At 37.7% G+C, this 14114-nt stretch overlaps 1 protein-coding gene across 4 annotated transcripts in view; it reads left to right on the top strand.

Annotated features, from left to right (window-relative positions):
• The window catches only part of CACUL1 (CDK2 associated cullin domain 1), a 53781-nt gene that overhangs the window by 23587 nt on the left and 16080 nt on the right, over positions 1-14114 (top strand). For all 4 annotated transcript variants that reach the window (XR_012662783.1, XM_075107272.1, XM_075107273.1 and 1 more), the window contains one exon: positions 3142-3244. Coding sequence is in view for 3 of the 4 variants with exons in the window: in XM_075107272.1 (XP_074963373.1) it covers positions 3142-3244 (103 nt within the window). In the remaining variant the exon portion in view is untranslated. The remainder of the gene's footprint in view (positions 1-3141; positions 3245-14114) is intronic.

The raw sequence follows: 14114 nt of genomic DNA, 5'->3' as shown, positions 1-14114 counted from the left end.
GATATCAGCAGCAGAACTTCTCTTTATCTTGATATGCACCAAACCATGTTCTTGTGTGTGAATGGTGGGAATACAAGAAAGGTGCTTTCTTAACCTGCTTGTGTATGGTGACCAAGGTGTTTCAAAGCTTATCTTGAGTGATAGTCAAGAGGGTTGACTTTGCAATTGAGTTTTTCTTTTTCCTTCTTTTGCTAGGAGTGCTAATGATTTCCTTTTTCACATGGTGATGGTTGTTTTTTTTTCAGTCTTATGCTGTTACAGTGGACTTATCAAGAAAGGATGGAGGCCCAAAGCACTTTTGTCCCTCCAAAGCTCTGTGGGTTTAAGTCCCTTCAGAAGTTCTGGGGTGTAACTTCAGATGAAGCAAATTAAACTAGAAGTCAGCTTAGGACTCAATGTTTTATTCCTAAGAATAATTCCTAGTGAGTAACTCTTTGCTTTGTAAATATAAATGAGGTTATTCTGTATGCTTACAGATTGAACATATCACAGTATGCTGCACACATGAATGAATAAATATCATGTTTCTACTTGAAGAAAAAATCAGTGTTTAGATGATATATTTTTTAATAATAGGTTCTCAGTTGTTAATTATATTTATCTTGTGGCATGAAATGAACCTAATCTTTGAGCACTGTGGTTTTAGGGTAGCTAAGAATGTTTTCATTGCCTCTAAAATATTACTGTTCTAACTGGGTGGTATTGCACTGCATTGCTTATCAGCTAGAAGGCATTTTGTGAGTGTCTGTATACACAAATATATGTGAGTATATGTAGATGAGGTAAGTACTCATACTTTTTCAAGTATGTATTGATTTTGACTTAATATTAACACAATTATGTCTTTTAACGTTTGCTAGTTTGCTTTATGATGTTTTGTAGAGGAAATGCTTATATCATATCTGACTTCCTCAGTTATTGATATCTGTTTACCTTTTACCTGTCAGTTAGACTTTTAGGTGACTTGGCGCACTTTTCAGGAAATACTGGTAAAGCCTAGGTAGTGACATCTTATACAGAAAATCTTCCTGGTTTTCCACTAACAAGAATTGGGAAGGTGAGAGCTCTTCTGCTATCTCCCTTCAGCAGTGGACTGGAAATGAAGTACTTGTTAGGTGACTTTTCATTGTCTATTTAAAGCGATGCAACTGTAACATCTTTTTGTAAAGGTGTTTCCAGGTGAGCAAATGCGAGTATTTTACAGTTCCTCTGTGTATAAGTACTGTGTTGTAACTCTTCTCCTTGAAACTACTGGGGTTGTTTTTGTTGTCACTTTTCTACTTTTGAAACTTAAGATATAGGCTTTCCAACTCTTAAACAAAAGAAAGCATCAAAGTTTGCACGTCATTGCCAGCTGCTTTTAATATATGAGGGTCTGGAGGCTGGGAAGGGAACAGAATAAGTTATTTCCTTGGCCAGGTGCATCTTATCTGTCAGTTCATATGAATCAGTAGATTGGCGTTGTTGGGTTTGATGCAGGTCTGTAGACTTGCGCTGAGATGCTCTGGTCACTCCTGTGTGTTGCACCAGTGGGTACATGGTAGTATGTGGTCAGGAAGCTTGAGGTGGAAATGGATTAGGAAGTTAGGTCTGATGGAAAATTGTAGCATGGTGGTGTGAATTTCTGTTGCAATGGTAATTGCAACATTGACCAAAAATACTGTAAATGAAGTTAGTCTCTTTCTTACAAGACAGGTTATTCTGTCTGCAGAGCCTTTCCCTCAATCTCTGTTCAAAGGACAAGCCCAGGTGAGGGGGAAACAACAGAGTAATAGCCCTTGATAAAACCTGTACAGGTAGGGGAGCTTCTGGGAGGGAACTGGCAGTTGGAAGTTACTGAATTTAAAAAAAAAAAATCTTTTTAAGATTGTTGTCCATCACTGCAACAAACCTAAGCTTCAACAGGGGCATGCATTCAGCCCTTGGATTGCCTTTGTTCTAACAGGCTCAGTTTTCCTTAAAGGTAAATAACCGCTGCTGAATGCTTGCCTTGAAAACTGTCCATACAGAAACCACTGAAATTTATTACGGTATGTGTATAGTTTTGGTATGGCCAAGAAAATGGGTTTCACAAAAAAAAGTAAAGATTGCTGTAATAGTGTTCTGAGGGTTTGTTTCAATTACGTTAAATGCTTTAGCAAAAAGAGAACAACTTGGTTTAAAGTGTGAAAAAAACCTTTTTCCCTTAAGATATCCCTTCCTCTAGTACATCTCTCAGATAAGTGTTCCAGTACGTTATTTTTTATTAAGCTGATTTTTTTATTACTGTATCTGTTTAACTCTTATACAAGTTGTCCAAATGAATTCAGTCATTTTACGTCCATGGTAGGGTTGTAACGATAGGAGATTTACTTTGAAACAGTTATTGTTTCCAGCATTTAAAATCCACCTATGAAGAAGATACAGACAAGAAATCTTACTATTAATTGCAGGCTGGGAGCTGAGGAATAACACCACTGGGTACATTAGGTATAGAGGCCCTCAAGGAACTCATGAATAGACTTTCCTTTGAGGGTTGAAGAAGTGAATTTATTATTAATGCTGAGTGTATCAAGATAACTGAATCCTAAAATTCTAATATAGTTGAGTTAGGTATAGATTTGTACGTATAATTTATTTCCACAGTTGATTAATTCTGAGTATCTATCGTCTGAGATTATAGCTGAAACACAGAAGTGGATAGCTGTACTGACAATTTATTATTGTAACATACCTATTTTAATGGCTTAATCACTTTTAGAAATTGGTAAAAATGTTGTCTTTTGTTATAAACATGATGTCCAGCCATATTTTGGTGTTAGACCATTTATAAAGTTCTAAAATGAAATTATTTTTCCACAAACTCCCCAGTCTGGATTGACATGGAGATATATCTTTAGATATAAAGGAAAAAAAAAGGTGCACATGTATGTAAGTTGTTTTGTTACCAATAGTACCACATGCATTCTTGATTTTAAATACATGGTTTTTTGTTGTTTAGGAATGTTCTATGTAGTACAAATACAGTCACCAAGGAAGCATTTTACAGGTCAAATATTCTACAGCCTTAAATTTTGAACTATTTTTATTCATGGAAAAAGTAAGCTTACTTTATTTGCTATTATGAAAAGCAAACTTGAAAACTTCTCTCTTATTTTCCAGAATAAATTTTACATAGAAACCAAGCTTAACAGAGACTTAAAAGATGACCTTATAAAGCTGTTTACGGAACATGTTGCAGAAAAGCACATTTACAACCTAATGCGTAAGTAAACCTATTGAATTTTTCTTATAATGGGGGTCTGGAAAACTGCAGTGCTTTAAGGTATTACAGAAATCCACAGCAAATAGGGAGAAAATAGCAAATGATTAGAGAACTTAAATACAATCTCCTTTTTAAAGCATCCAAATGAAGAAATGTGGCACACTTCAACTTATTTTGTTCAAAAATATACCTTGGTATGAAGTCATGGTTTTCTTGATTATCTGGGGAAACCAATTTATATTTTCCCTTATGACATAGTGAATGTTTTATTGTGTGGTTGCTTATGCTGTTACTCTTTAATTTCATTATCAAAATATTGACAGGTATCATTATGGACGTGGTGTGGTTCAAAGGATTACGATACCGCTGGGGTTGTCATGATGTACTCGGGCACTCCCTGCTAGTTAGTGAACTGCATAATGCTGGCAGCAGTTTCTCTGTTAAGCTAATGGGTTAATGCAAATAGAATATGCTTCAGGTGGTATGTTTCCCATTAAGTGCTCCTGTGGGTAACTTCTGTGGTGAACTGCTGAGTTTGCCTGCAACCTGCCACCATGCGTGCGTGTTTGTGCGAGCACAGGGACCTTGGTACTGGCCTGGCTAGTTCTTTGAGGGGCAATTAGCAAAGGCAGAGGTAATTGGACTTAGAGTTCAAATTGGAAAAGTTTGCATAGTGGTGAGCAGCTCGGAGAACTGGAATTGTAGGTCATTTGTGCAGCTGGAGAATTCCTGTGCGCTGTGTTCAGTTCAGTATCCAGCCCGGTGATCTCCTTTCTGTGAGCCAGCCCTACTGCAGCATCTCTGTTTTCATCCAGCTGCTCCCCTCTTCTCTCTGGTCAATTGCTGTCCGTATTGTAAATGGATACCAAATGATGAGTGATTAGCACTGAAGATATTTTCCCTTTTGCCTTTATTTGGGTACTAGTGCCCTTCTCTCTAGTGAAGGGCTGGGGGAAAGGAGCTTTGCTGTGGTTTTTAGGGTGACTGAGTTGACATCCTGGGAGAAGGGTGGGTGAACAAGGTGACTACACTGAGGTCAGGGAGCCTGGTACCTTGGAGTGATGAGAGATGATCAGCTCTGATCATCTTGTTCTTGCTATTTGGAAAAGTCTCCCTAAGAAGAGGTTTTAGCCACGCAGCAGATCAGATCACCTTGGAAGTAGCAGGACAGTGAAGAATGCCCACCCATGGACCTGATGTTCTGTTTTGTGACAAATGGGTTTAATGATATCATGAAACCTGGTAAGATGAATGCTGGAGCAGGATCATGGAAAGCTCAGCTGTTATTGCCTTAAAATAAAATACATTTGATTTTAAGTGTATGCATTTTTCAGGCAATGAGAAAATTAATGTGTTTTGGGGTGGGGGGTGGGTTGGTTGTTTTTTTTTTTTCCCAATGGCAAAGAAGAGGTAACACCAGCCAAATCTTTAGGACATAAGTAATGTCAGATGTGTGATGCTATATAATTTGTTTTATGTGGATGATAATATGAGAATCAAATAGAAATGTCAGATGAACTACTGAAAGGAAAACACCTGTGGTTGTGTGTGAAATCTGAAATACTTCTCCCCAGCTCTGAGTTAGATGCAGAAGTAAAATTAAAAGAAAATATTGAAAAATAAGCTGTCACCAACTGTGTTGCTGATATGGTTCTATTGTTTAATGAGCAACTTCCATGGATTTTGTTTCAGTCTTACTATCAGTTTATTAAAACTAAGTTACTTAGTTTTTATCTTATTTCTAAGTAAGATAATATGTCATGATATGTATAAACTCCTAACTGTGATCTGACCTGGTTAAATCTTGGATAAATGGGATCTTTAAATTGAGTTTAAGTATGCCTAAATAAAATTCTAAACTTGGTAGCAGCTTCCTGGGAAAAAATTGAAGACACATAGCGCATGATATAGTACTGTGGAGGTGCTGAAAATGTTCTAGTGTTGTATTATTTTCTGCCATTCTCGGCTGTTCTTTCTACCTTGCTGAAATTCAGACCATAATAGCTAAGAATATTACCCTCATTTTTGGAAGTGTAAGGGCCCTATGAAAATAGGGTATAAGTCAGTGTTTGTTAATTATTTTTCTTCCTTATGTTATTGTCAGTGTGTGGTACTATTTCCTGGTATCGAATATAGATTTGGTTCAACAGAAAAGTGTTTTTGTATTTGGGGGGGGGGGGGGAAGGGGGGAAAATAAGGTTTTGAGTGGGCATGCTTAGGAAATTAAAGTAAATGAAATTGTTGTCTATATAGAGAAATGGAATCCTGGGGCTGTTTTTAAAGAGATGCTGCAGCTGCCACTTCAGTGAGAAGAAGCATGCCTTCCCTCTATTTTAAAAAACAAACAACAAAATCAGTTTGTGATCTAGACTCAGAGGACGAGAATAACATTTGCTCTTGCGCTTGAAATTTGCTATGTTTTGCGTATGAAGGCATTTTTGTTTGTAGTATCTTGTCATTCTATCAGAGCCTGGAAGGTGGCATTTCTATTTGAAGTTGTGTTCAGAAGGACTGTAAGTACATTTCAGGTTCATTTGATTTAACAAAAAGTTCATGTTCCACTTCAAAAGATGGGGCGGGGGGGGAGTCAGAAAAGGAGTGCAGCACAGTTCTCAGTGTTTGATCTTGCTCAGACTCCCCCTGGTTGAGTCAGTGCTAGTCCCTGTGCTGTGTGGCTGAAGACAGGAAGATGCAAAATGAACTGCTGGTAGAATGGTCTCTGTGGTGGGAGCACTTATCTGAGCACTTAGTTGCAGAAAATAGAGTGATTAAGGTGTGAATCCACTACTTACAGAAGAAAGAACTTTCCTTGGACAAATTTTGCCTGCACAAACACCAATTTGGTTCAGGTTTTTTTTTTTTTTGCTAGAGGAAATGTTTTTTGGTTTGTGTGTTTTTTTCTAAAAGCTCTACTATCTAGAGCACTTCTGAGTAGTTAAATACTGAAAAAAAATTATATAATGCACAGATCCATGAACACAGTTGTGTTGGTGAAACACTTTTACACTAACATATTTATCAAGTCAGTGCTCTTCAAATTAAGGTGGATGCATTTGAACTAAGTGAATATAACCTGATTATTTTCTTTACAAAGCCAAAGCTGGCTCTTGCTGATAAGACTGCTGTATTAAATGGCTTGGGAGAAGTTGCTATGTGCAGAAGTGCTTAACTGAATGTAACAAGCAAAGATATAGCATCTTATTTACAAGAAGCTTCAGAAATGGGGAGGGAAGGTGCAGATAATATCCCCGTGTCACTAGGGAAGGGGTGATGGAGAAGGTTATCTTTGTTCCTGCTAGTCCTGCATGAGATGACTTGTAAGCAGTAAAATTCAGAAATGCGTGGGTTTTTTTTCTCCTTTTGCAGCCACTGTCTCTTCTGCTAGGTTAGACCTGGGTTTCCTGGACTGTAATCTCAGTGCCCTGGAAACATTTGCTGTATTTGTTCTTGTTTCTAGAAAAATGGCAATTATTGCAAACTTTAACTGTCTTCAGTGGTGAAAAAGTGTAACAGCTCCTGAAACTCTCTTTTAGTATTTGCATTTGGTAAAATTGAATGGCAGATGGTAGTTGCAAGTAACTGCTATTTTTTTCTCTTGACATTGGCTGCTTAGTGCCCAAAACAAGCTTGCTTTTAAATGTAACAAAAGAGAAAAGCTGTTAACAGCATACTGTTGTTTCTGCTTGGTGGATAGATCACTCGGTTTCCGATTACAAGAGTGCTCAGTTACCAGAGTTTGCAATTACTCCTGTTCTCTTTCCAGAAACTAAAGAAAGGAAGGTGAGTGCCAGGCTGGAGTCCTGCTCTGGGAGGGTTGATGAGGTTCTCAACATAACCATATTGAGAAGAAAAGTAACAAAACTTAAACGGGTCATAAAGGTGAAAGCAGTTTTAGAAGACAATCCGAGGAACAGAATTCTCCTTATTTTTTGCCTATAATGGTGTTTCTTGTGGAAATAGGGTGTGTCAGCTTGATTACAACACTTCCAAATAAGTAGTAGGCTATTGCATATCACTGTAGTACTTAGGCCATTTCTGTCTGTCTGTGTGTGAGCTGTTTCTTTCCTTCCATGTTAGTATTTTGTGTTCAGGAAGCGGTTTCTACTCTTGCAGGAGCAGTGTACTGGTAGGTATCATTCAGTACAAGCTGATTCTTTCCAAAGAAGCATTTGCCTGTACTTCTGGACAGAAGTTACTCAACTAGGGAGTCAAGTGACCTCTGTCAGAAGGAAAGCTGCTTTCTTCAACACTTCTGATTTTGTTCCTATTGACTGGGGTAAGCAATGATGTTTGTGTATTCCCATACTTGATCTGCTCTGTCAGGAATAGGTCAGAGAAACAAGTTCCTCTTATCCAGAGGAAAGGAAACATCTTGGACCATGGCAAAAATGCTGTAGAATAAATAGGGCCCAGGTCTTCATGGGTCTTAATTGTTACCAGGATCCAAGGTGATAATACGGATTGTGAATGAGGCAATTCCCTGAAATTTACTGACTCATAACTAGAGCATAGGCTTGAAAACGTGAAATCTAGGCAAAATTATTGCTGAGGATTAAAGCATTAGGTCTCAACTTCTGGCTGTCATAATTTTTTGTTCATTATATATATCATGGCAATTACAGAATTAGCTACTGAAACCTGAGGATACAGGGCAGTTATCTGTATGTGGATTCTAATAGCATGTAGGCAATTGTTGAATGTAGTTCTGCATGTTCAGTGCTTGTGCAAGTTCAGACCTAAAACCCAGTGTGAAAATGTATCACGTGTATTCACCAATAGTAGCAGCTTTTCTCGTGGTTTTCTGAGGAAGAAGTTCTTTGTAAGTAGTCTGGGGGAGGGGGAACAATCACAGCCTATTTCAGTGTTTGCAGTTTCTAATTAGTTACTGGGAAAAACTCCTCTGAAGAGTCTTACATATGACAGCTTTGTTTCTTCCCAGTTGTGTCACTTGGATTCAGCTGAGATGAAGATATCTTGCTGCTCCATGTTCTTAATTTTTATTTTTTTGCTGGATGTATATTATAGTTCAATGGAAGGGCTGTTTATGTTCAAAAAGGTTTTCCTTTATAGAGATGACACACTTCCACTGTGTTGGTGCTTCTGAAAAGCACCAGAAAAGTTAACCCGAAAGTTGGAGAAGGTTGCTAACAGCTAACTGTCCTTTTTGGTTGCAGCAGGTACAAATTTAATACAAAATTACAGAGAATGTATCAAGCTCTAACGGTTAGAGGTTGCTAAATGCAGCAGGGAGCATGTCGCCTTTGCAGAGGTTTGCTGTTTGTGCAGTGGGTAAGCTGGAGAGGGTTTGTTGCTGCATGGGCACCCAGACATACAACTTAGCAGATGTGTTTTGCTGCGTTGACCTCCAGAAGCCTGTTGATGTCGTTGAAGCAAGGGACCCTCATCTCTTTTGGCTGCATATTGCTATGACATAATGCCTTTTGTTAATAAATTCCACATCTAGCTTTTGTTTGTGCATACCCCAGGAGAAGGGGAGCAGTACAGAAGGCTGAGAGGATGGTGATTGATGCCAGGTTCGTAGCCTGACTATACAGCTACAGCAGACAACATGGGGTTTGTTTTGGTGTGTTGGGGTTTTAAATTCACTCCCTATGCCTCACCCTTTGGCAGAGATAGACAAGAAAAAAGGTGGATTGGATTGACTTTTTCCCTGCTTTAGTCAGCATTTCTTCCCCCCCTTTTGACATCTGTCTCAAATGATCTGCATGTCAGAAGCAAGCTGTCTTTGCCTTGACTCACAAACTGCAGAGAAATCCCCTGAAAAAGGGGGAGACACTCATTATTTTTCAGCTTCTTACAGAAAGCATTGCCCCCACCCTTCTTGTATACTGCCTTTCTAGATTTATATTCAAGAAGTTGTTCTTTGTGTGTCTTATTTCCATGTCAGATCTAATGCTTATGCTTCATAAGGAAGTAGCAGTTAGCTTCATAAATGAACTTGTTCTTCAATGGCTGTACTCAGCTGGATGAAAAGTCAGTGTAGCCCAGAGTCCTCGTCTTGGCAAAAGTGCATAGAGCATCATTATAGGTTTTGTGCTACAAAAGTTCAATGACCATGGGTTTACATCTTGAAAGGTATGTGCCCTGTAGGAAGAGCTGAAGGTTTCCTTGCATGGTTTAGGCTACATCTACATTAATAAGTGGTGTGGTGTAAAGGGAGCACATGTAGAGTATGAAACACCTACGTGTTGGTGTTGAAGACTGTGTTCGCCTGTGTTTTGGAGAGTTTTACTTCACACTTGCTAATGTGTTCCGTACGCAGGACTAGACCAGTTAGCAGTTCGAGCACATCTGGTTTAATCTTGCCTAAAAGGAATTAAGTTAATATGCTCCAAGGCAGCTCTGTCACATGAACCAAGGAGCAGTAAGCGGGATGATCAACGAATTTGCTTCAAAAGCACATTTCTAATCTGAACTAAAGCATTAATATAGAATCTTTCCTTAAGCAATTGAAATCACTATTCTTTTTTCTTTGAGAGACAGCGACTACTGTGATGGCAGAAGCAATATGTTGTTAAAAAAAGTCCCATTTGATTGCTGAAACTCTTTCCTTCAGTGAGAAATGGATGTTGCTCAGCCCCTAGATGCTGCATTGCTTACTGATTTTGCACATTCTAAGGAAAAACGTGAGAAGAAAATCTGCATAACCTTACTCTGCCACCTTCACAAAGATATGTTTCTTACTTTTTAAGAATGATACAGAAAAATATATTGGTTGATTACTTTAAAAAAAGAAAAAAGGCAAAATTACTTGCTTGTGGAGTAACTACATGTCTGGGTAGGTAAAATGAAATTAGAAGATTCCTTCCTGAGGGTGTTAAAAATGAAGCAAGGGAGCCGAGCACTAGCAGAAAATACTGATCTATTCCAGTGTATTTGTACCAGACTAAAATGGGGTGATTTCTGTTAGAATTCCTCTACAACAAAAAGATTATTTGCTTTTCTCCCAGCTATAAAACTGTTGAAATACCAGCTTGGGACAGCAAATGTTTTGGGGGCAAGAAGATTCTATAGCATAAAGGGTCTTTTTTGAGATGTAGGGACAGATGCATTTATTATCTAGCTTTTTGTTAAAAATTACTTTTGAAGATTTTTATGTGTCTACAGGATTGTGAATCTGTTCGGTGTTTAATTTCTGGCTTATTCTACGTAGGCAAGTAGTTTAATCCCATTATCTCCACTTCAAATTCCCATTCTAACCTTAAAACAATGTTTTCCTTCCTTTCCTTCCTTCCTGTCTTCGTTCCAAATATTAGTATACACAGACAACTGGTAGTGAAAATGAACTGCACTTCTTTTCCAGCATGTGGGGAGTGTGGTGGGGCACTGCTATTGCAGGATGACCGGCCGTTCCTCCTTCAAAACATGGAATTGGCACTTTAGTGTCAGCCTCTTCTTAGACCTCATCAGGTACTCTGACACTCTAAACGGCTGTGTAGGATAGGTTTTGTAGCTATTCATCTTATACCCTCTGTGCTCTGTGGATCTGGTGGAATAATCAAGGATAACACACTCACCAGTGTCAGGGTGGTATCACTAATATCGAAGTGGTAGCTGTGATTTGACAGGGTTAAGTAATTGTGCTGTAACCATATTGGAAACAGTACTGTTACCAACTGTTACCGAGTACGCTCATATTCTTTAAAGAACACTTAATCTACACAAAAGTTTTGTCACTGAACTAACCTTTTCATCAAAGACTAAGTTTTTAAAAAAAGTTACAGCTGTTTCTTGTTTTTCTTATTTCATATCGATTTAAGTTGCAGCACCTCAAAGCAAGGCAGTTTTTAAATTGGAAAATCCAGTCTCAAATAATGATTGTCATGCTTATTCTGGCTCCTCAGTAAAGAAATAGAAATAATGTTCCCACTTAAATAAGTCTTCATAAAATTTTAAACATGAAAATATCACCTTATTGTCTAATTATAGAAGTCCAAAAGTCTATGTTTCTACATTTATAGCTTTGTTTTTCATCTTTGTTCTTGTTACAACACTGAATATTTTCCTTGTGATTAAGATTTGGAATTTTTATTTTGTAGCATTTTTATTAGATGCTTAAAGCTTTTGGGCTGTGTAATGAATATTTTTAAAGTAATATATGGTTTTATTAAATGCCTAGTGGCAAAAGCATAGCAATACATACAACTTTTTACATTTGTTTTCTAATCTATATTTTCATTCATTGCAAAGTTTTGAAGAATTTAAGTTGCTTAAAAATTTTATTTTTAATTCTGTTTAAAGGAAGATAGAAATTCAGAACCATGAGGAGTTTGTAACTGCAATCATGAAGGTTAAGCCAGAGGGAAGGTCAGTTTTCATGCAAAAGGCTTTTGAAGTTCTAGATCGATAGTTAACATGTACAAATTGTACCTGGGCTTAAGTAATGAAAAGGTAATATATGATCAAAATTCATCAGTCAATTTAATAATTAAATAGGTAGCAGGTAAAAACACTCAAAATGCCAAAGGAAAAGAAAAAAAAAAAAAAGCAGCCTCCCAAAAAACCTCAACCCAAACTGACAACAAAAACCTACAGGCATGTCTTGGGCGCCAGCCATAGCAGTTCCCTGGCTGTGGAATTGCTGTTGGCATGTGGGGTTCAATAAAGTCCTTCGCATGGACTGTATTTGGGAGTAAAGCTGGGGTATGGGAACCATGTACAAGGTGAATCTGATGTTATCGCAGTGAAGTAGAAGGGTGTGTGTGGTCAGATGGACCTGATATAATTTAGCTGAGAGAAAGGTTACTTAGTATACTATAGATTTGACTACGTGTGATCTGATGATATTCCTAAAGGGCAGAACTGCCAGGTGAGCCTGTGCTATTAAGGTTTGTTCAGGCTGTGCACTGGTGACAGCTCCGTCGTTACTTCTGTGCATCCCTGTATATCTCGTGTACAGTTGTGTAAGGGCTCAAGTTCTGTGGAAATATTAAAGATGTTATTCTGCAAAATAATATTAATATTGCATGCATATTGGAATTAAGGAAAGAGCACAGTTTGTCTCTGGAACTGGAATACATTTGTTTTACTTTGCAGCTTCGTTAAGCAATCGGTTCTGCTTCTGTTGAAGACTGGAGAGCAGCAGCTGACTAACGCCTTAACTGTGGAAGCTGTTGGAGTTGCTTATAATGAGAATACACTTTATAATTTTAAGTGCATAATTGAATAATTACAACTTTGAACACATCTGCCTAAGCCATACTTATGTATGATTTGTTAAAATATCTTACTTTGAAGTTCTATTAGATTACTGCAAAGGAAGAAAAAAAATCTTGTGCACTAGCATGCAGAAGTCTGCCAGAAAAATTACATCTTTTCCAAGCAAAATAAATCTGTTTTGAAAGTAATGTTAAAGGATAGAAAAAGATTTTTAGAATAGCTAACTCTTAGTTTTTGCAAGTCAATGTTGAGTTATGAACAAGTGAGTCTGAATTTGTTAAGATATAATCTCCTACTCCTGGAATTACTGGCGTCACAGATCTTCCCTAAGTACCCCACTCTAATTAGGAAGTAGATTAAGCCTTCATTGAGGGATGAGCTTCTTCAGTGTTACTGTGCAGTAGTGGAGTAATGTGGCTACTGCAGAGCACCTGAAGTGCTGCAGGTTCATACCTCACTTACTCCAGTATAGTTCATCCACTGTTCCTCAAAAAAAAGTCCCAAGGCCATCCTGGGTATTGTCTCACCTCCGTTCAACAATATTTCAAAGTGTCTTATATCTTTCTGCAATTAAAGCATTTTATCCTGGGAAGCCACACTTCTCTTCTTTGATTCTGCCATGAGTTATTTTTGAGGCTATTTGCACACTAATTAATGTCACTGCATATTGGTTTTTTAGTCTGTAAAATGCAATATTAGTTCATAAATGCTGTGGAGGTGGTCAGATAGTATCAGTGTCATTACCGCTGTCATTCATCTGAGGTTTAGTTTTATTCTGCCTCACCCTGCAAATGCCACAGGTGGAGGAGCTTCTGGGAGTAGGTAGAAGGAGTCTGTGCAACTTCTATGTTGTAGAGTCTCATTAATTACTCTAATAAAGCAAGAGCCAAAGTATAAATATTTGGAGGTCTTTAAGATTGTAAAATAACAAAACTTCAGCATGTCTGGCACAGCTGTTTCTATTCCTTGACTTTAAGTGACCTTCTTTTAAGGAGTGATATAGGATTGAATGTTTAGGTAGGTTTCAGTGCAAAACTGAAGATGACTTTGTGTACAAAGAAGTTTTATATTTTTTTATCTATTTGTATCTTTGTCTATAAATCAGTGTTGAGACTTTCTGGATCTATCCAAAGAGAGGAGTCTTGCTCATTCTTATGGAAATAATTCTAAAAATGCATATCCTACAGCAGTGCTATTCATTCTTCAGGCATTGATATCTAACTCTTGGAGAAGGTGTAGGCCGGATTAGTTTATACTGTATGGTTTAATGAATAGTGTATTCTTTTAGTTTTCTTTGTTGAGTAGCAGGAAATACATGCCATTACTTTGTTATATTGTTGCTTAATATAATGCCATCATGCATGCATTTATTGACACTAAATCAGAAGCGTGCAACTTAAATTGGCATTGTAGTATGTGGTGTATGCAGTTGCAGAAACAAAGATAGAAGTGTTAACTTATGAAGCTGCAATAAAGTCATGAACAAGATATTTCTGGATAATTGATCTCCAGATGAATTCTTCCACTGATTTTGTTCATGAAATCCCTTTCTAATGCCAGGTAATTTGGTCAGTAATCTAGAACAGAAACAATTGGCTGTTCATTACACTTGCTTTGTATTGCAAATGTGTCTGTTCACATTATCTCAAAGGATCACAACTGAAATGAGCTTCATGGGTGAATATTACCT

This window comes from Phalacrocorax aristotelis, chromosome 12 (assembly GCF_949628215.1).
Source record: "Phalacrocorax aristotelis chromosome 12, bGulAri2.1, whole genome shotgun sequence".
Taxonomy (NCBI): Eukaryota; Metazoa; Chordata; class Aves; order Suliformes; family Phalacrocoracidae; genus Phalacrocorax; species Phalacrocorax aristotelis.
The sequence above is the reverse complement of the archived record's forward strand: the minus strand, read 5'-3'. Positions and strand labels throughout refer to the sequence as shown.